This window comes from Coregonus clupeaformis, chromosome 17 (assembly GCF_020615455.1).
Source record: "Coregonus clupeaformis isolate EN_2021a chromosome 17, ASM2061545v1, whole genome shotgun sequence".
In the NCBI taxonomy this organism is placed as follows: Eukaryota; Metazoa; Chordata; class Actinopteri; order Salmoniformes; family Salmonidae; genus Coregonus; species Coregonus clupeaformis.
The window spans coordinates 30219529-30241501 of NC_059208.1; the positions used below are offsets into that span (position 1 = coordinate 30219529).

The 21973-nt window shown below is 44.3% G+C and overlaps 1 protein-coding gene across 2 annotated transcripts in view; it reads right to left on the minus strand.

Moving 5' to 3' along the window:
• cdkal1 (CDK5 regulatory subunit associated protein 1-like 1) overlaps positions 1 to 21973 on the minus strand; it is a 649501-nt gene that overhangs the window by 134209 nt on the left and 493319 nt on the right. For both annotated transcript variants that reach the window (XM_045226277.1, XM_045226278.1), the window contains exon 12: positions 11970 to 12032. In XM_045226277.1, the coding sequence (XP_045082212.1) occupies positions 11970 to 12032 (63 nt within the window). The remainder of the gene's footprint in view (positions 1 to 11969; positions 12033 to 21973) is intronic.

A 21973-nucleotide genomic window follows, 5' to 3' on the forward strand; every position in this document is an offset into this window, starting at 1 on the left:
GCTGCTCTACGAGGACCATAAAAGTGATTTACATGACAACACCATTAGAGATGTTTTTAGGCGTTGTTCTAATTCTCTGCTGCTCTACGAGGACCATAAAAGTGATTTACATGACAACACCATTAGAGATGTTTTTAGGTGTTGTTCTAATTCTCTGCTGCTCTACGAGGACCATAAAAGTGATTTACATGACAACACCATTAGAGATGTTTTAGGCGTTGTTCTAATTCTCTGCTGCTCTACGAGGACCATAAAAGTGATTTACATGACAACACCATTAGAGATGTTTTTAGGCGTTGTTCTAATCTGTGGCTACATTAACCATGCCTGCGGCCCAAATGGCATCCTATTCCCTACATAGTGCACTACTTTTGACCAGGGCCCACTATACAGGGATAAGGGTGACATTTGGGAAACATCTCATAAATGGCCAAGGACGAACATGGTGAGTAATCAAATTGTACATGTTTTTATAATGTGGCCAAGAGGTATAAACAATGAGGCAGTTTGGTGAAGCAGTCGACTCGGCTCTTATTTACAGTGATGTGTCCTTAAGGCTGGCATTATGAGGCATGTAAGCAATAATGTCCGGGGACAAACTACGCTACTTTATGTAATTACCCCAGTAATAGAGGGGCCCGTGGTGTGTGTGTGTGTGTGTGTGTGTGTGTGTGTGTGTGTGTGTCTAACACAGGAGCCTAGGGGAGGCTAGGAGGAGCAGGGAGAGGAGGACATTATCAAAACTATTCAGATCTGTTGGCAATCTGTGCTTTACGACATGCTAATTTCAATCAACAGACCACTGTGTGCACTGGCCATGTAAGAAAGGGCCTCTGTATGATGTTAGCTACTTCAAACTAATACAGGGATTTTTAAATCCTTGGGCGGGCCACCTAAGCGATTTTTTCGGGTCGCCTAAGTCCAAACAGTGTAAAAAAATTACTATATATATATATATATATATATACACAGTGGGGAGAACAAGTATTTGATACACTGCCAATTTTGCAGGTTTTCCTACTTACAAAGCATGTAGAGGTCTGTAATTTTTATCATAGGTACACTTCAACTGTGAGAGACGAAATCTAAAACAAAAATACAGAAAATCACATTGTATGATTTTTAAGTAATTAATTTGCATTTTATTGCATGACATAAGTATTTGATCACCTACCAACCAGTAAGAATTCTGGCTCTCACAGACCTGTTCGTTTTTCTTTAAGAAGCCCTCCTGTTCTCCACTCATTACCTGTATTAACTGCACCTGTTTGAACTCGTTACCTGAATAAAAGACACCTGTCCACACACTCAATCAAACAGACTCCAACCTCTCCACAATGGCCAAGACCAGAGAGCTGTGTAAGGACATCAGGGATAAAATTGTAGACCTGCACAAGGCTGGGATGGGCTACAGGACAATAGGCAAGCAGCTTGGTGAGAAGGCAACAACCGTTGGCGCAATTATTAGAAAATGGAAGAAGTTCAAGATGACGGTCAATCACCCTCGGTCTGGGGCTCCATGCAAGATCTCACCTCGTGGGGCATCAATGATCATGAGGAAGGTGAGGGATCAACCCAGAACTACACAGCAGGACCTGAAGAGAGCTGGGACCACAGTCTCAAAGAAAACCATTAGTAACACACTACGCCGTCATGGATTAAAATCCTGCAGCGCACGCAAGGTCCTCCTGCTCAAGCCAGCGCATGTCCAGGCCCATCTGAAGTTTGCCAATGACCATCTGGATGATCCAGAGGAGGAATGGGAGAAGGTCATGTGGTCTGATGAGACAAAAATAGAGCTTTTTGGTCTAAACTCCACTCGCCGTGTTTGGAGGAAGAAGAAGGATGAGTACAACCCCAAGAACACCATCCCAACCGTGGAGCATGGAGTTGGAAACATCATTCTTTGGGGATGCTTTTCTGCAAAGAGGACAGGACGACTGCACCGTATTGAGGGGAGGATGGATGGGGCCATGTATCGCGAGATCTTGGCCAACAACCTCCTTCCCTCAGTAAGAGCATTGAAGATGGGTCGTGGCTGGGTCTTCCAGCATGACAACGACCCGAAACACACAGCCAGGTCCTCTGTAGCTCAATTGGTAGAGCATGGCGCTTGTAAAGCCAGGGTAGTGGGTTCGATCCCCGGGACCACCCATATGTAAAAATTTATGCACGCATGACTAAGTCGCTTTGGATAAAAGCATCTGCTAAATGGCATTATTATTATTATTATTATTATTATTATTATTATTATTATAACTAAGGAGTGTTAAGAAGCATCTCAAGGTCCTGGAGTGGCCTAGCCAGTCTCCAGACCTGAACCCAATAGAAAATCTTTGGAGGGAGCTGAAAGTCCGTATTGCCCAGCGACAGCCCCGAAACCTGAAGGATCTGGAGAAGGTCTGTATGGAGGAGTGGGCCAAAATCCCTGCTGCAGTGTGTGCAAACCTGGTCAAGACCTACAGGAAACGTATGATCTCTGTAATTGCAAACAAAGGTTTCTGTACCAAATATTAAGTTCTGCTTTTCTGATGTATCAAATACTTATGTCATGCAATAAAATGCAAATTAATTACTTAAAAATCATACAATGTGATTTTCTGGATTTTTGTTTTAGATTCCGTCTCTCACAGTTGAAGTGTACCTATGATAAAAATTACAGACCTCTACATACTTTGTAAGTAGGAAAACCTGCAAAATCGGCAGTGTATCAAATACTTGTTCTCCCCACTGTATATACAGTCCCAGTCAAAAGTTTGGACACACCTACTCATTCCAGGGTTTTTCTTTATTTTTACTATTTTCTACATTGTAGAATAATAGTGATGACATCACAATTATGAAATAACACATATGGAATCATGTAGTAACCAAAAAAGTGTTAAACAAATTAAAATATATTTTATATTTGAGATTCTTCAAATAGCCACCCTTTGCTTTGATGACAGCTTTGCACACTCTTGGCATTCTCTCAACCAGCTTCACCTGGAATGCTTTTCCAACAGTCTTGAAGGAGTTCCCACATATTCTGAGCACTTGTTGGCTGCTTTTCCTTCACTCTGAGGTCCGACTCATCCCAAACCATCTCAATTTGGTTGAGGTCGGGGGATTGTTGAGACCAGGTCATCTGATGCAGCACTCGATCACTCTCCTTCTTGGTCAAATAGCCCTTACACAGCCTGGAGGTGTCCAGTTGAAAAACAAATGATAGTCCCACTAAGCCCAAACCAGATGGGATGGCGTATCGCTGTAGAATGCTGTGGTAGCCATGCTGTTTAAGTGTTGAATTCTAAATAAATCATAGACAGGGTCACCAGCAAAGCACCCCCACACCATAACACCTCCTCCTCCATGCTTTACGGTGGGAAATACACATGCGGAGATTATCCGTTCACCCACGCCGCATCTCAAAAAGACACGGCGGTTTGAACCAGAAATCTCCAATTTGGACTCCAGACCAAAGGACAAATTTCCACCGGTTGAATGGCCATTGCTCGTGTTTCTTGGCCCATGCAAGTCTCTTCTTCTTATTGGTGTCCTTTAGTAATGGTTTCTTTGCAGCAATTCGACCATGAAGGCCTGATTCACACAGTCTCCTCTGAACAGTTGATGTTGAGATATGTCTGTTACTTGAACTCTGAAGCATTTATTTGGGCTACAATTTCTGAGGCTGGTAACTCTAATGAACTTATCCTCTGCACCTGAGGTAACTTCTGGGTCTTCCATTCCTGTGGCAGTCCTCATGAGAGTCAGTTTCATCATAGCGCTTGATGGTTTTTGCGACTGCACTTCAAGAAACGTTCAAAGTTCTTGAAATGTTCCGTATTGACTGACCTTCATGTCCTAAAGTAATGATGGACTGTCGTTTCTCTTTGCTTATTTGAGCTGTTCCATAATATGGAACTTTTCGGGATGGAAAAACACTTTCAGAGTAAACTTAAACCACATATAAAGTATATAGAAAAGATAATGGACCTATATATATAATTGTATATAGTCTTACAGAAGTAACAAATCACCTAAACAAAATAGAAATCCCCCCCAATTTTTTTTGTTTTGCAGTATACAGTGAGGGAAAAAAGTATTTGATCCCCTGCTGATTTTGTACGTTTGCCCACTGACAAAGAAATGACCAGTCTATAATTTTAATGGTAGGTTTATTTGAACAGTGAGTGACAGAATAACAACAACAAAATCCAGAAAAAACGCATGTCAAAAATGTTATAAATTACTTAGCATTTTAATGAGGGAAATAAGTATTTGACCCCTCTGCTAAACATGATTTAGTACTTGGTGGCAAAACCCTTGTTGGCAATCACAGAGGTCAGACGTTTCTTGTAGTTGGCCACCATATTTGCACACATCTCAGGAGGGATTTTGTCCCACTCCTCTTTGCAGATCTTCTCCAAGTCATTAAGGTTTCGAGGCTGATGTTTGGCAACTCGAACCTTCAGCTCCCTCCACAGATTTTCTATGGGATTAAGGTCTGGAGACTGGCTAGGCCACTCCAGGACCATAATGTGCTTCTTCTTGAGCCACTCCTTTGTTGCCTTGGCCATGTGTTTTGGGTCATTGTCATGCTGGAATATCCATCCACGACCCATTTTCAATGCCCTGGCTGAGGGAAGGAGGTTCTCACCCAAGATTTGACGGTATATGGCCCCGTCCATCGTGACATCCTTGGAGAGCTCTTTGGTCTTGGCCATGGTGGAGAGTTTGGAATCTGATTGATTGATTGCTTCTGTGGATAGGTGTCTTTTATACAGGTAACAAATTGAGATTAGGAGCACTCCCTTTAAGAGTGTGCTCCTAATCTCAGCTCGTTACCTGTATAAAAAGACACCTGGGAGCCAGAAATCTTTCTGATTGAGAGGGGGTCAAATACTTATTTCCCTCATTAAAATGCAAATCAATTTATAACATTTTTGACATGCGTTTTTCTGGATTATTTTGTTGTTATTCTGTCTCTCACTGTTCAAATAAACCTACCATTAAAATTATAGACTGATCATTTCTTTTTCAGTGGGCAAACGTACAAAATCAGCAGGGGATCAAATACTTTTTTCCCTCACTGTAGATGTTTGAGGAAAATAACATCATTAACCATGACAAAATGCATAGAATTGCAGGAAATTAGCTTTAAAACTGCACAAATGTCTAATCTCCATCTATATAGTTTTTTATTAGCAGGAAATTGGCTTAAAAATTCAAAGAATGTCTCTACAACGCCAAGATGGGGGGCCTCTAAATTGTTCTCTAAAATTCAGCCGCGCCGACCGCGCCCCCTGCCACGCCCACCACCTAAACCCTGGCTTATTGCCAGGTTTCTTCTCCACGATGCAACAAGAATAAGAAATAAGAAAAGATAAGAAACATAAAGTAAATGGCTCAGTAGAATAAACATTTTACCTTAAGGATAATACAGGAAGGGCACAATTAATAGTCAAATATTTACACCTGTTTTGTGGATTGGGGGTAAAGTGTTTAAATCGTGCAGCAATAAGCAATCATAACGGAGCATGGTGTGTGTGTGTGTGTGTCTAACACAGGAGCCTAGGAGGAACAGGGAGAGGAGGACATTATCAAAACTATTCAGATCTGTGGGCAATCTGTGCTTTACGACATGCTCATTTCAATCAACAGACCACTGTGTGCACTGGCCATGTAAGGAAGGGCCTCTGTATGATGTTAGCTACTTCAAACTAATATCAGAGAGAATTTACATTGAGGGATTATTACATTCAGAGACTTTACATTTAGTGAGTATTACGTTCAGATACTTTACATTTAGTGAGTATTACATTCAGATACTTTACATTTAGTGAGTATTACATTCAGATACTTTACATTTAGTGAGTATTACATTCAGATACTTTACATTAATGAGTATTACATTCAGAGACTAGAGAGACAAGAAACCACGAGCCACACAGGAAGTAGCATACAGGAAGTAACATTTCCTAAAAATGGACAAAACAATGACAACTTTTAAAGAGAGAAAAATCCCTGTCACAACAGATGTATTATTATACACCTCTGTCTCTGTTTCCACACACTCTCCAGGGAATGTGTGTGTTTGTGCGCTTGCGTCCGTGTGTGTGTGTGTATGTGCGCATGTTTGTGTGTGTGTGTATGTGCGCATGTTTGTGTGTTCGCACTGTAAAATATGCGTGTGTGGGAGGAAGGCATGTCTTTCCAGAGGATGTGTGAGCTTCCTTCGTTTCTGTTCATTAAGACTGTTGGAGAGAACCTGCAGGAGATTTCACCACAGAGTTAAACATGAACAGAAAACCTCACCGCAGGTCAAACTTATTAAGACTGTTGAAGGGAATGACAGCGTTTGACAGCTTTAATTCAAGACGTGATTTCATTTAGTTGGGAGAGAAAACCAAGAGCTGTGTCTGACTATCCTCAGGCAACAACATAGGTGTCAAGAACCTGCTTTACTAAAACACCCTGAACTCCACATCTCCTGTATCAATAAAGATACGACATCACGTACGTCTCAATAAAGTTAGGACATCACGTACTTGTTTCAATAAAGTTAGGACATCACGTAGTTTACAAAGCCCTCTAACCATCTCCTGTCATTCTCCTCTCTCTATCTCCTGTAAGTATCCTGTGAGCCCTCTCACTATCGCCTGTCAGCCCTCTCACTACCTCCTGTAAGTCTCCACTCTCTATCTCCTGTCAGTCTCCTGTCAGCCCTCTCACTATCTCCTGTCAGCCCTCTCACTATCTCCTGTAAGTCTCCTGTCAGCCCTCTCACTATCTCCTGTCAGCCCTCTCACTACCTCCTGTCAGTCTCCTCTCTCTATCACCTGTCAGTCTCCTGTCAGCCCTCTCACTACCTCCTGTCAGGCTCCTCTCTCAATCTCCTGTCAGTCTCCTGTCAGCCCTCCCTCTATCCCCTGTCAGCCTCCTGTCAGCCCTCCCTCTATCTCCTGTCAGTCTCCTCTCAGCCCTCTCACTATCTCCTGTCAGTCTCCTCTCAGCCCTCTCTCTATCTCCTGTCAGTCTCCTCTCAGCCCTCTCACTATCTCCTGTCAGTCTCCTCTCAGCCCTCTATCTCCTGTCAGTCTCCTCTCAGCCCTCTCACTATCTACTGTCAGTCTCCTCTCAGCCCTCTCACCATCTCCTGTCAGTCTCCTGTCAATCTCCACTCACAGACTCCTGTCAGTCTCCTGTCAGCCCCCTCTCTCTCTCTCCTCTCAGCCCTCACACTATCTCCTGTCAATCTCCTCTCTCTATCTCCTGTCAGCCCTCTCACTATCTCCTGTCAGGCTCCTCTCAGCCCTCTATCTCCTGTAAGTCTCCTCTCAGCCCTCTCACTATCTCCAGTCAGGCTCCCCAATCCATCTCCTGTCAGTCTCCTCTCAGCCCTCCCACTATCTCCTGTCAGTCTCCTCTCAGCCCTCTCTCCATCTCCGGTCATCTCCTCTCAGCCCTCCCACTATCTCCTGTCAGTCTCCTCTCAGCCCTCTCTCCATCTCCTGTCAGCCTCCTCTCAGCCCTCTCACCAACTACTGTCAATCTCCTCTCACTATCTCCTGTCATTCTCCTTCCACTATCTCCAGTCATTCTCCTCTCAGCCCTCTCACTATCTCCTGTCATCTCCTCTCAGCCCTCTCTCTATCTCCTGTCAGTCTCCTCTCAGCCCTCTCACTATTTCCTGTCAGGCTCCTCTCTGCCCTCTCTCTATCTCCTGTAAGCCTCCTCTCAGCCCTCTCACTATCACCAGTCAGTCTCCTCTCTCTATCTCCTGTCAGGCTCCTCTCACTATCTCCTGTCAGTCTCCTCTCTCTATCTACAGTCATTCTCCTCTCACTATCTCCTCTCAGCCATCTCTCTATCTACAGTCAGTCTCCTCTCACTATCTCCTCTCAGCCATCTCTCTATCTACAGTCAGTCTCATCTCTCTATCTCCAGTCAGTCTCCTCTCTCTATCTCCTGTCAGTCTCCTCTCACTATCTCCTGTCATTCTCCTCAAACTCCTGAGCCTCATCTCCACTTAACCTAACCCCATAACTTTAAAATTGTCTTTCAATTAAGAGTGCGGTATAAATTAAATGTATTATTATATTTTATTATAACTTGTGTTCTGAATCTATAAGCTGGGGCCTGTTCAGAAGAGTGCAACATTAAAGAACGTTCAGGTAGAAATGTACTGTGCAGAACAGATATGATCGTTAGCCACATAGAATAGGCGATCATGTCAGCTCTATTCATCACATTTCTATATGAAACTCTTCAGTTTCACCCCACTGAACTCATCATATAGGTCTTTAGTGTCACGTCTTTAGTGGACATGAAGTGTTTTTACCACTGATGTTCATTCACACAGAAAATCCTCCTCAAATAATCACCAGTCCTCTCCAGTCAGCATGACCATGGTAATAATGCTAATCACCATATGAAACAAAGCCAAATGACCTGCTGAAGGTGTCTCCATTAGCTGGCTAATACCACAGAAGGCAGTGAGAGGGAAACCAGGCCACGCATCATTAAAAGAGGGATTATTATTCAATGAATGCTTATTCATTACTCTCAATGCCAGATCCAAGATGGCGGACCAGTAACCTCAACGGGTAGGCCTGGAATTGTAGCCAGTCTCCTGGTATTTCATTTAAAAAAATGTTTTTACATTTTAGTCATTTAGCAGACTCTCTTATCCAGAGGGACTTACAGTAGTGAGTGCATACATTTTTGTACTTTTCCCGTACTGGTCCTCCGTGCGAATGGAACCGGTAACCCTTGTGTTGCAAGCGCCATGCTCTACCAACTGAGCCAAGTTAGTGCTTCCTAATCATCAGTAGGTATTGGAGAGGGACCAATGATTGGAGGGTACAGGAGAGGAACCTAGTGTATACTAATGATTGGAGGGTACAGGAGAGGGACTTACTGTACACTAATGATTGGAGGGTACAGGAGAGGGACCTAATTAGTGTAAACTAATGATTGGAGGGTACAGGAGAGGGACTTACTGTACACTAACGATTGGAGGGTATTGGAGAGGGACTTGGTGTATACTAATGACTGGAGGGTACAGGAGAGGGACTTAGTGTATACTAATGATTGGAGGGTACAGGAGAGGGACTTAGTGTATACTAATGATTGGAAGGTACAGGAGAGGGACTTAGTGTACACTAACGATTGGAGGGTATTGGAGAGGGACTTGGTGTATACTAATGACTGGAGGGTACAGGAGAGGGACTTAGTGTATACTAATGATTGGAGGGTACAGGAGAGGGACTTAGTGTATACTAATGATTGGAGGGTACAGGAGAGGGACTTAGTGTATGCTAATGATTGGAGGGTACAGAAGGGACCTGTCTGAAATATTAACAGGTCTCAGAGGCCCAGAGGAATGGTGGTGAATGGGAGTCCTAGCCAGCAGTACAGCAGTCTCTCAGACATCTCCTCTATTGAAGGCCACCCTGAAGGTCTTCTGATGTCTTGGGTTTCTCCCCATCAGTTACCTCATACACCAAACTGGTTGACCTTGTGTGAACATTTAAAAAATAAATGTAATTAAAAAATGCCTTCCCTCAATGGTTCAAGACGCATTGAGTGGTGGCATCTTCAAGCTCTAAACCATCTCCATAAGCATCTCTGGGTGTCAGATCCAATTCAAAAGAGACAACCACCACACAGTGCAACCAGTGAGCGAACACTCCTGATGGACAACGACCATTTTGATAATCACAGATCTCTCAGAGTTTACAATCATCAATGTTTCATGAGTCACCACACCGAGGACAAAGTGTAAAAGAGTCTTCAATAAAGACCAGGTTGACAACCAAACCTGGGTTAAAATACTATTTGAAATCTTTGTAATACTTTGAGCCTTTGCTCTAGCCTCCTGTAGTGCCAGATGGGGAATATTCTATTGGTCCATTAAGCCAGGCAAGCTCAAACAAGCACAGTGTGATGAAATGATTTCAAATAGTATTGACAAGATATCAGAGACAACAGCAAACCTGCAATACCAACAGTAATCTCCTTATACTTTTCATGATCTCTCTCTCTCAATCTCTCGCAATCTCTCTCTCTCGCCATCTCTCTCTCTCGCCATCTCTCTCAGCCATAAATCTTTCCTCAGCTTTAATATCTTTATAAAGGGCATTTATTTGATGTCTTAATAGGCAATTCAATTTGCCTTGATGACACTGCACAGCTGTAATTAGTTCACAAGGAGGTGGACGGGCGATGAGACAGACACAACTGAGCAGATTTAATGGGATACATCTCAAATGACCCCCTATTCCCTATAGTGAACCCCCTTTTTACTTAACCAGGTTAGTCTTGTTGAGATAAAAGTCTAAAGTCTATTTGTCAAGAGAGAACTTGGACAAAAGCTCACAATAGGTGCACTATATAGGTTATAAAGCAACTCATGACAGCTAGCAGGAATGTAATGACAGCAGTGTTTTTTTTTACGGCCGGTAGATACCACCGACTGAGAGAGTAAAAGGCTTGGCGAGGCTGGATTTTAATGAAGTCATTGTCATCCGCTCTGGAGGACATTGTTCTGTTTTATGTAACATGAGACAGGTCATCCCATGACGGGAGTACGTTCCCCTCTCAAACTGCTATCAGTAGGGTACGACTGGTGATCCGCCACCCAAGACTGTACTGAGACCAGTTGAAAGTCATTCACCAAGGAAGTCCACACCAAGGATACAAGGACATGATTCTCCTCACACATTCACAGGTCATCTACCGTATGGAACCAGAGTATGTGAGCGGAGCGAGTTTCCCAAAGGCTGGAGCGTCGGCCTTCTCCCCCTGCTCCAATATCGCTCCAGTAGCGCTCACTTCACCAGCTCAGGGCATATCCGGCCCAGCATGCATTTGTAGTGTACTTGTGTGCTGCTATAGCCCCTTGCTTTAGCTACTGTCATGGAGTTCACTAAATATTTTCATAAAGAAAATGATAAAACACACAGGTGCTAAATCAAGGTGACTTACAAAGATGAGGACCAAGAGCAAGAGAGGTAGTGTGGTGATGTAGTGTCCACAACTAAAGAATCATTGTGGAATCTGAAAAGACACGTATACCTAAAGCATGATGGTGTACTTACTACGTGCACATGCTAACAGAAAGGAACGAGCTGGGTAGATAACTAAGTGTGTCATTGTAGCAAAGTATTTATAAACGAAAAATCTGATCTCTTAAACGTTTGGTTCATTTTCGTTCTATTATCTAGACAATAGGCCATCATTGGTTTTGGCCCAATCGGCCGGGCATATTCCCACGTTCAAGGAGCTTTCCGTTTTGATTGGGTTATTTTGCCTAAAAACCTTTAGGTCTACCTATAGAAAAATGTAAAAACAACCCTGCATCTCTGCTCAGGCTGGCAAGAGTGGCCAAAAGGGGGTTTAGCATCCCCAGTGGCTCTGCAGGGTGGAGAGGATATTCTCCGCCTCTGGCCTGCTCTCCAGGCACCATCCCATGAGCCTGAAGCCACAGACTTGACAAACTCGTGTTTCTAAAAATGAACTCTAAAACTGAATTAAAAAAAGGCATTAATAAGTCATTTTTAGTTTAATTCTAAGTCACAGCCTATATGTGCAATTTATAGACTATAATTATTTAATACAACAAAATGTTGTTTAAATGCTGAGCCCTTTATGTCCCTACCAGCCTAGTGTGTCACACTCTCAAATGTTTCACAATGTATTTCTTTGTAGGCTCCACGAGCGCTGAGCAGGATTTCCACATGCTCTGTATGGGACCAAATGATTCACTCTGTGCACCGTATACTGGAGAAATGGACACCACAGGGACGGACACCATGTCCCTACTATAGTCATACCAACAACCAAGAACATCCCCCTCTCCAACTTTGAGGATGGTAAAAAAGGCGAGAGTTGGCATGTACAATGAAAATATGAAAAACTCACGCCTGCACAATCACTCAAAAAAGGTGAATAAAACGAATGGATTCAAATGAATGATGTCTTACCTTGTGATGGTAGGGGTTATAGGAGTGGAACAGGGCTGACAGCTCTTTTGTTCGTTGTTTTTTCTGTGGAGAGAGTAAAGATAAATTACATTTATATTTAAAAAATACAATGTTATTTTCATACAGAAAGAGAAGTCACAGCAGTAGGCCTAAATATATAGAAATATTAAATATTATTTGTCCATAAGATTAAGAGGCAATACCCAGTATCTCCCCAAAGCACTGCATAATAACTCCATATGTCCTTCAATCAAAAAAGTACAATGTAATTTTCAAAAAGACAGACTTCGTAGCAAGGTTCGCTGGCTTTTGGAATACAGTTGATTAATGCAAACAACTATTCAATGGATAGAAATATGACATTTGGCTATTATTTGCCCACAAGATACAAAGAGTCTCAATCTACCCATTTTCATTTTAGCCCCAAAGCCTTGCATAAATCCTCATACATCCTTAATTTGTAATGAAATAATGAAATGCAAACGCGGACATATGAGTTAATGCAGGATGACACTTAATGCAATCACCATGACTTCTAGAGAAGAGAAGCAAAGTAAAGTGGTAAAGGTTTGGTAATGAGGGGACTGATTAGGCTTCTGTTTCTCAACTCAGGGACACAGCAACAGCATAATGGGACAACTTTACCATCCTCAGGCAACATCATCTGCTGCATATAATATATTAATGTGGACCTTTACAATGAGAGATGGAGAAGAAAGAGAGAGAGAGCAAGAGATGGCGAGAGAGAGAGAAAGAGATGGCGAGAGAGAGAGAGCAAGAGACAGAGAGAGAGAAAGGGAGAGAGAGAAAGGGAGAGAGAGAGAGAGAGAGACAGAGAGAGGGAGAGAGATAGCGAGAAGGAGAGAGAGAGGGAGAGGGGGAGAGATGGAGAGAGAGAGAGAGAGAGAGAGGAAGGGAGCGAGAGAGAGAGAGAGAGGAAGGGAGAGAGAGAGACAGAGAGGGAGAGAGAGCAAGAGAGAGAGAGGGAGAGAGAGCAAGAGAGAGAGAGGGAGAGAGAGGGAGAGAGAGAGGGAGAGAGAGGGAGAGAGAGAGCAAGAGAGAGAGAGGGGGAGAGATGGAGAGAGACCAAGAAAACAAGTACAACATCTTAATACACAGAAAAATCCTCACACTTCGACTTGTAAAACTAGAAGAAATCCAATAAGGCTACATTTACTCCACTAGGTCTCATATAGATGGTTCTCACCCAACCTGGCATATATAGAGGTCACAGCTCACCCAACCTGGCATATATTTTATATTTTATTTAACCTTTATTTAACCAGGTAAGCCAGTTGAGAACAAGTTCTCATTTACAACTGCGACCTGGCCAAGATAAAGCAAAGCAGTGCGATAAAAACAACAACACAGAGTTACATATGGGGTAAAACAAAACATAAAGTCAAAAATACCACATAAACTATATTAACAGTGTGTTGAAATGTAGCAAGTTATGGAGGTAAGGCAATAAATAGGCTATAGTGCAAAATAATTACAATTAGTATTAACACTGGAATGCTAGATGTGCAAGAGATGATGTGCAAATAGAGATAAGGGGGGGCAAATGAGCAAAAAAAATAACAATATGGGGATGAGGTAGTTGAGTGGGCTAATTTCAGAAGGGCTGTGTACAGGTGCAGTGATCGGTAAAGTGCTCTGACAACTGATGCTTAAAGTTAGTGAGGGAGATAAGAGTCTCCAGCTTCAGAGATTTTTGCAGTTCGTTCCAGTCATTGGCAGCAGAGAACTGGAAGGAATGGCGGCCAAAGGAGGTGTTGGCTTTGGGGATGACCAGTGAGATATACCTGCTGGAGCGTATACTACGGGTGGGTGTTGCTATGGTGACCAATGAGCTAAGATAAGGCAGAGATTTGCCTAGCAGTGATTTATAAATGGCCTGGAGCCAGTGGGTTTGGCGACAAATATGTAGTGAGGACCAGCCAACAAGAGTGTACAGGTCACAGTGGTGGGTAGTATATGGGGCTTTGGTGACAAAACGGATGGCACTGTGATAGACTACATCCAATTTGCTGAGTAGAGTGTTGGAGGCTATTTTGTAAATGACATCACTGAAGTCAAGGATCGGTAGGATAGTCAGTTTTACGAGGGCACGTTTGGCAGCATGAGTGAAGGAGGCTTTGTTGCGAAATAGGAAGCTGATTCTAGATTTAACTTTGGATTGGAGATGCTTAATGTGAGTCTGGAAGGAGAGTTTACAGTCTAACCATTTACATTTACGTCATTTAGCAGACGCTCTTATCCAGAGCGACTTACAAATTGGTGCATTCAACTTATAGCCAGTGGGATAACCCCTTTACAATATGTATTTGCTTTATTTTATTATTATTATAATTTTTTTTGGGGGGTGGGGTAAGGGGGGTAGAAGGATTACTTTATCCTATCCCAGGTATTCCTTAAAGAGGTGGGGTTTCAAGTGTCTCCGGAAGGTGGTGAGTGACTCCGCTGTCCTGGCGTCGTGAGGGAGCTTGTTCCACCATTGGGGTGCCAGAGCAGCGAACAGTTTTGACTTGGCTGAGCGGGAACTGTGCTTCCGCAGAGGTAGGGGGGCCAGCAGGCCAGAGGTGGATGAACGCAATGCCCTCGTTTGGGTGTAGGGACTGATCAGAGCCTGAAGGTACGGAGGTGCCGTTCCCCTTACAGCTCTGTAGGCAAGCACCATGGTCTTGTAGCAGATGCGAACTTCAACTTGAAGCCAGTGGAGTGTGCGGAGGAGCGGGGTGACGTGAAAGAACTTGGGAAGGTTGAACACCAGACGGGCTGCGGCATTCTGGATGAGTTGTAGGGGTTTAATGGCACAGGCAGGTAGCCCAGCCAACAGCGAGTTGCAGTAATCCAGACGGGAGATGACAAGTGCCTGGATTAGGACCTGTGCCGCTTCCTGTGTAAGGCAGGGTCGTACTCTCCGAATGTTGTAGAGCATGAACCTACAAGATCGGGTCACCGCCTTGATGTTAGCGGAGAATGACAGGGTGTTGTCCAGGGTCACGCCAAGGCACTTCGCACTCTGGGAGGAGGACACAACGGAGTTGTCAACCGTGATGGCGAGATCATGGAACGGGCAGTCCTTCCCCGGGAGGAAGAGCAGCTCCGTCTTGCCGAGGTTCAGCTTGAGGTGGTGATCCGTCATCCACACTGATATGTCTACCAGACATGCAGAGATGCGATTCGCCCACTTGTTATCAGAAGGGGGAAAGGAGAAGATCAGTTGTGTGTCGTCTGCGTAGCAATGATAGGAGAGGCCATGTGAGGATATGACAGAGCCAAGTGACTTGGTGTACAGCGAGAATAGGAGAGGGCCTAGAACTGAGCCCTGGGGGACACCAGTGGTGAGAGCACGTGGTGCGAAGACTGATTCTCGCCACGCCAGTTGGTAGGAGCGACCGGTCAGGTAGGACGCAATCCAAGAGTGAGCCGCGCCGGAGACACCTAGGTATTTGTAGTTGTCCACATACTCTAGGTCAGACCCGTCGAGAGTAGTGATTCTAGTCGGGTGGGCGGGTGCCAGCAGCGTTTGATTGAAGAGCTTGCATTTAGTTTTACTAGTGTTTAAGAGCAGTTGGAGGCTACTGAATGAGTGTTGTATGGCATTGAAGCTCGTTTGGAGGTTTGTTAACACAGTGTCCAATGAAGGGCCAGATGTATACAAAATGGTGTCGTCTGCGTAGAGGTGGATCTGAGAGTCACCAGCAGCAAGAGCGACATCATTGATATACACAGAGAAAAGAGTCGGCCCAAGAATTGAACCCTGTGGCACCCCCATAGAGACTGCCATAGGTCCAGACAACAGGCCCTCCGATTTGAAACATTGAACTCTATCTGAGAAGTAGTTGGTGAACCAGGCGAGGCAGTCATTTGAAAAACCAAGGCTATTTAGTCTGCCAATAAGAATGCGGTGGTTGACAGAGTCGAAAGCCTTGGCCAGGTCCATGAAGACGGCTGCACAGTACTGTCTATAATCAATCGCGGTTATAATATCGTTTAGGACCTTGAGCGTGGCTGAGGTGCACCCATGACCAGCTCGGAAACCGGATTGCATAGCGGAGAAGGTACGGTGGGATTCGAAATGGTCGGGTGATCTGTTTGTTAACTTGGCTTTCAAAAATGTTCGAAAGGCAGGGCAGGATGGATATAGGTCTGTAACAGTTTGGATCTAGAGTGTCACCCCCTTTGAAGAGGGGGATGACCGTGGCAGCTTTCCAATCTCTGGGGATCTCAGACGTTACGAAAGAGAGGTTGAACAGGCTAGTAATAGGGGTTGTGACAATTTCGGTGGCTATTTTTTTTTTAGAAAAAAAGGGTCCAGATTGTCTAGCCCAGATGATTTGTAGGGGTCCAGAATTTTCTCTTTCAGAACATCAGCTGTCTGAATTTGTGTGAAGGAGAAGCAGGGGGGCATGGGCAAGTTGCAGTGGAGGTTGCAGAGATGGTGGCCGGGGTAGTGGTAGCCAGGTGGAAAGCATGGCCAGCCGTAGCAAAATGCTTGTTGAATTCTCGATTATTGTAGATTTATCGGTGGTGATAGTGTTTCCTAGCCTCAGTGCAGTGGGCAGCTGGGAGGAGGTGCTCTTATTCTCCATGGACTCTACAGTGTCCCAAAACTTTTTGGAGTTAGTGCTACAGGATGCAACTTTCTGTTTGAAAAAGCTAGCCTTTGCTTTTCTAACTGCTTGTGTATATTGGTTCCTAACTTCCCTGAAAAGTTGCATATCGCGGGGGCTATTCGATGCTAATGCAGTAAGCCACAATATGTTTTTGTGCTGGTCAAGGGCAGTCAAGTCTGAGGAGAACCAGGGGCTATATCTGTTCTTAGTTCTGAATTTTTTGAATGGGGCATGCTTATTTAAGATTGAGAGGAAAGCACTTTTAAAGAACAACCAGGCATCCTCTACTGACGGAATGAGATCGATATCCATCCAGGATACCTGGGCCAGGTCAATTAGGAAGGCCTGCTCGCTAAAGTGTTTTAGGGAGAGTTTGACAGTGATGAGGGGTGGTCGTTTGACCACGGACCCATTACGGACGCAGGCAATAAGGCAGTGATCGCTGAGATCCTGGTTGAAGACAGCGGAGGTGTATTTAGAGGGTAAGTTAGTCAGGATGATATCTATGAGGGTGCCATGTTTACGGATTTAGGGTTGTACCTGGTAGGTTCCTTGATAATTTGTGTGAGATTGAGGGCATCTAGTTTGGATTGTAGGATAGCCGGGGTGTTAAGCATATCCCAGTTTAGGTCACCAAGCAGTACGAACTCTGAGGATAAAATGTGGGGGCAATCAATTCACCTATGGTGTCCAGGGCACAGCTGGGGGCTGAGGGGGGTCTGTAGCAAGCGGCAACAGTGAGAGACTTATTTCTGGAAAGGTGAATTTTTAGAAGTAGGAGCTCAAACTGTTTGGGCACAGACCTGGATCGTATGATAGAGCTCTGCAGGCTATCTCTACAGTAGATTGCAACTCCCCCCCTTTGGCAGTTCTATCTAGACGGAAAATGTTGTAGTTGGGGATGGACATTTCTGAATTTTTGGTGGCCTTCCTAAGCCAGGATTCAGACACTGCTAGAACATCAGGGTTGGCAGAGTGTGCTAACGCAGTGAATAACTCAAACTTAGGAAGGAGGCTTCTGATGTTAACGTGCAGAAAACCAAGGCTTTTACGGTTACAGAAGTCAACAAATGATAACTCCTGGGGAGTAGGAGTGATACTGGGGGCTGCAGGGCCTGGGTTAGCCTCTACATCACCAGAGGAACAGAGGAGGACTAGAATAAGGATACGGCTAAAGGCTTTAAGAACTGGTCTTCTAGTGCGTTGGGTACAGAGAATAAAGGGGGCAGATTTCCGGGCGTTGTAGAATAGATTCAGGGCATTATGGAAGGATATGAGTACAGTGGAGGTAACCCTAAGCGTTGGGTAACAATGAAAGAGATATCATCACTGGAGGCACCGATTGAGCCGGTCTCGGCGTGTATGGGGGGTGGAACAAAGGAGCTATTTGAGGCAGATGGAGAATGACTTGGGGTTCTATATTGAAATTGTATAATAAGAACTAACTGGAACAGCAATAGGCAAGGCATATTGACATGGCAGAGAGGCATAAAGCAATCACAGGTGTTATTAGAGAAGCTAAGACAACAACTGGTAATGGCGATGAAAGTTTGGGCTGAGGCTAAACAGATAAACAGGACAGGGTACCGTGTAAAGGAACAGTCCAGCAGGCATCAGCTGTGCAGCTGAGTGATCATTTGGTTGCAGCTAGTTAGTTGCGATGATCAGGTGTTAAAGGTCCAGTGATTTAGTGATTCCGGCAGAAAATCCGATATGTTCTGGGTCGATAACGCGCTGTGCAGACAGTGCAGACTGGCCGATAATAGTCCAGGCTAGAGCTGGCTGGTAGGTAGTGCAGGCCACGGACAATGGTGAAAAACCGCTAACGGTGGCTAATAGCAAGTTAGCTGGCTACTCCCGTGCGGTAGACAAAGAGGTAGATAGCCGGGATATGGGCCTGGCTCAAGGCTAACTGGTGTTGCTTTGGGGGCAGTGGTGATTAGCCTACAGCAACATCCATTCGGTTGCGGCTAGCTAGTTGCAATCCGGTGTTAGGGTCCAGTGATTCAGTTATTCCGGCATAAAATCCGATGTTCTGTGTGAAAACTGCTAACGGTGGCTAATAGCAAGTAGCTAGTTAGCTGGCTAGCTAGTTTCAACTGGAGATTCTAGATAAAGGTGAGTAAATAATAGAATCCGTTCCAAATTGAGTGAGGCGGGTTGCAGGAAAGTATATTTAGTAGAAGGATGAAAAGTGTGATAGGGAAATATGTACGAAAAATACAAAAAAATACAAAAAACAGGCTATTTACACGGACACACAACAAAGAACACGACCGCACTGCTACGCCATCTTGGATCTATATATAGAGGTCACAGCTCACCCAACCTGACATGTATAGTCTCAGCTCAACCAACCTGGCATATATAGAGGTCTCAGCTCACCCAACCTGGCATATAGAGGTCACAGCTCACCCAACCTGACATATATAGAGGTCACAGCTCACCCAACCTGGCATATATACAGTGGGGGAAAAAAGTATTTAGTCAGCCACCAATTGTGCAAGTTCTCCCACTTAAAAAGATGAGAGAGGCCTGTAATTTTCATCATAGGTACACGTCAACTATGACAGACAAAATGAGAATCTTTTTTCCAGAAAATCACATTGTAGGATTTTTAATGAATTTATTTGCAAATTATGGTGGAAAATAAGTATTTGGTCAATAACAAAAGTTTCTCAATACTTTGTTATATACCCTTTGTTGGCAATGACACAGGTCAAACGTTTTCTGTAAGTCTTCACAAGGTTTTCACACACTGTTGCTGGTATTTTGGCCCATTCCTCCATGCAGATCTCCTCTAGAGCAGTGATGTTTTGGGGCTGTCGCTGGGCAACACAGACTTTCAACTCCCTCCAAAGATTTTCTATGGGGTTGAGATCTGGAGACTGGCTAGGCCACTCCAGGACCTTGAAATGCTTCTTACGCAGCCACTCTTTCGTTGCCCGGGCGGTGTGTTTGGGATCATTGTCATGCTAAAAGACCCAGCCACGTTTCATCTTCAATGCCCTTGCTGATGGAAGGAGGTTTTCACTCAAAATCTCACGATACATGGCCCCATTCATTCTTTCCTTTACACGGATCAGTCGTCCTGGTCCCTTTGCAGAAAAACAGCCCCAAAGCATGATGTTTCCACCCCCCATGCTTCACAGTAGGTATGGTGTTCTTTGGATGCAACTCAGCATTCTTTGTCCTCCAAACACGACGAGTTGAGTTTTTACCAAAAAGTTATATTTTGGTTTCATCTGACCATATGACATTCTCCCAATCCTCTTCTGGATCATCCAAATGCACTCTAGCAAACTTCAGACGGGCCTGGACATGTACTGGCTTAAGCAGGGGGACACGTCTGGCACTGCAGGATTTGAGTCCCTGGCGGCGTAGTGTGTTACTGATGGTAGGCTTTGTTACTTTGGTCCCAGCTCTCTGCAGGTCATTCACTAGGTCCCCCCGTGTGGTTCTGGGATTTTGCTCACCGTTCTTGTGATCATTTTGACCCCACGGGGTGAGATCTTGCGTGGAGCCCCAGATCGAGGGAGATTATCAGTGGTCTTGTATGTTTTCCATTTCCTAATAATTGCTCCCACAGTTGATTTCTTCAAACCAAGCTGCTTACCTATTGCAGATTCAGTCTTCCCAGCCTGGTGCATGTCTACAATTTTGTTTCTGGTGTCCTTTGACAGCTCTTTGGTCTTGGCCATAGTGGAGTTTGGAGTGTGACTGTTTGAGGTTGTGGACAGGTGTCTTTTATACTGATAACAAGTTCAAACAGGTGCCATTAATACAGGTAACGAGTGGAGGACAGAGGAGCCTCTTAAAGAAGAAGTTACAGGTCTGTGAGAGCCAGAAATCTTGCTTGTTTGTAGGTGACCAAATACTTATTTTCCACCATAATTTGCAAATAAATTCATTAAAAATCCTACAATGTGATTTTCTGGAGAAAAAAAAATCTCAATTTGTCTGTCACAGTTGACGTGTACCTATGATGAAAATTACAGTCCTCTCTCATCTTTTTAAGTGGGAGAACTTGCACAATTGGTGGCTGACTAAATACTTTTTTCCCCCCCACTGTAGGTCTCAGCTCAACCAACCTAGCATATATAGAGGTCTCAGCTCACCCAACCTGGCATATAGAGGTCACAGCTCACCCAACCTGACATATATAGAGGTCACAGCTCACCCAACCTGACATATATAGAGGTCACAGCTCACCCAACCTGACATATATAGAGGTCACAGCTCACCCAACCTGGCATATATAGGTCTCAGCTCAACCAACCTGGCATATATAGAGGTCTCAGCTCACACAACCTGGCATATATATTGAGGGAAAAAAGTATTTGATCCCCTGCTGATTTTGTATGTTTGCCCACTGACAAAGAAATTATCAGTCTATCATTTTAATGGTAGATTTATTTGAACAGTGAGAGACAGAATAACAACAAAAAAATCCAGAAAAACACATGTCAAAAATGTTATAAATTGATTTGCATTTTAATGAGGGAAATAAGTATTTGACCCCCTCTCAATCAGAAAGATGTCTGGCTCCCAGGTGTCTTTTATACAGGTAACGAGCTGAGATTAGGAGCACACTCTTAAAGGGAGTGCTCCTAATCTCAGTTTGTTACCTTTATAAAAGACACCTGTCCACAGAAGCAAACAATCAATCAGATTCCAAACTCTCCACCATGGCCAAGACCAAATAGCTCTCCAAGGATGTCAGGGACAAGATTGTAGAGCTACACAAGGCTGGAATGGGCTACAAGACCATCGCCAAGCAGCTTGGCGAGAAGGTGACAACAGTTGGTGCGATTATTCGCAAATGGAAGAAACACAAAATAACTGTCAATTTCCCTTGGCCTGGGGCTCCATTTAAGATCTCACCTCGTGGAGTTGCAATGATCATGAGAACGGTGAGGAATCAGCCCAGAACTACACGGGAGGATCTTGTCAATGATCTCAAGGCAGCTGGGACCATAGTCACTAAGAAAACAATTGGTAACACACTACGCCGTGAAGGACTGAAATCCTGCAGCGCCCGCAATGTCCCCCTGCTCAAGAAAGCACATATACATGCCCGTCTGAAGTTTGCCAATGAACATCTGAATGATTCAGAGGAGAACTGGGTGAAAGTGTTGTGGTCAGATGAGACCAAAATCGAGCTCTTTAGCATCAACTCAACTCGCCGTGTTTGGAGGAGGAGGAATGCTGCCTTTGACCCCAAGAACACCATACCCACCGTCAAACATGGAGGTGGAAACATTATGCTTTGGGGGTGTTTTTCTGCTAAGGGGACAGGACAACTTCACTGCATCAAAGGGACGATGGACAGGGCCATGTACCGTCAAATCTTGGGTGAGAACCTCCTTCCCTCAGCCAGGG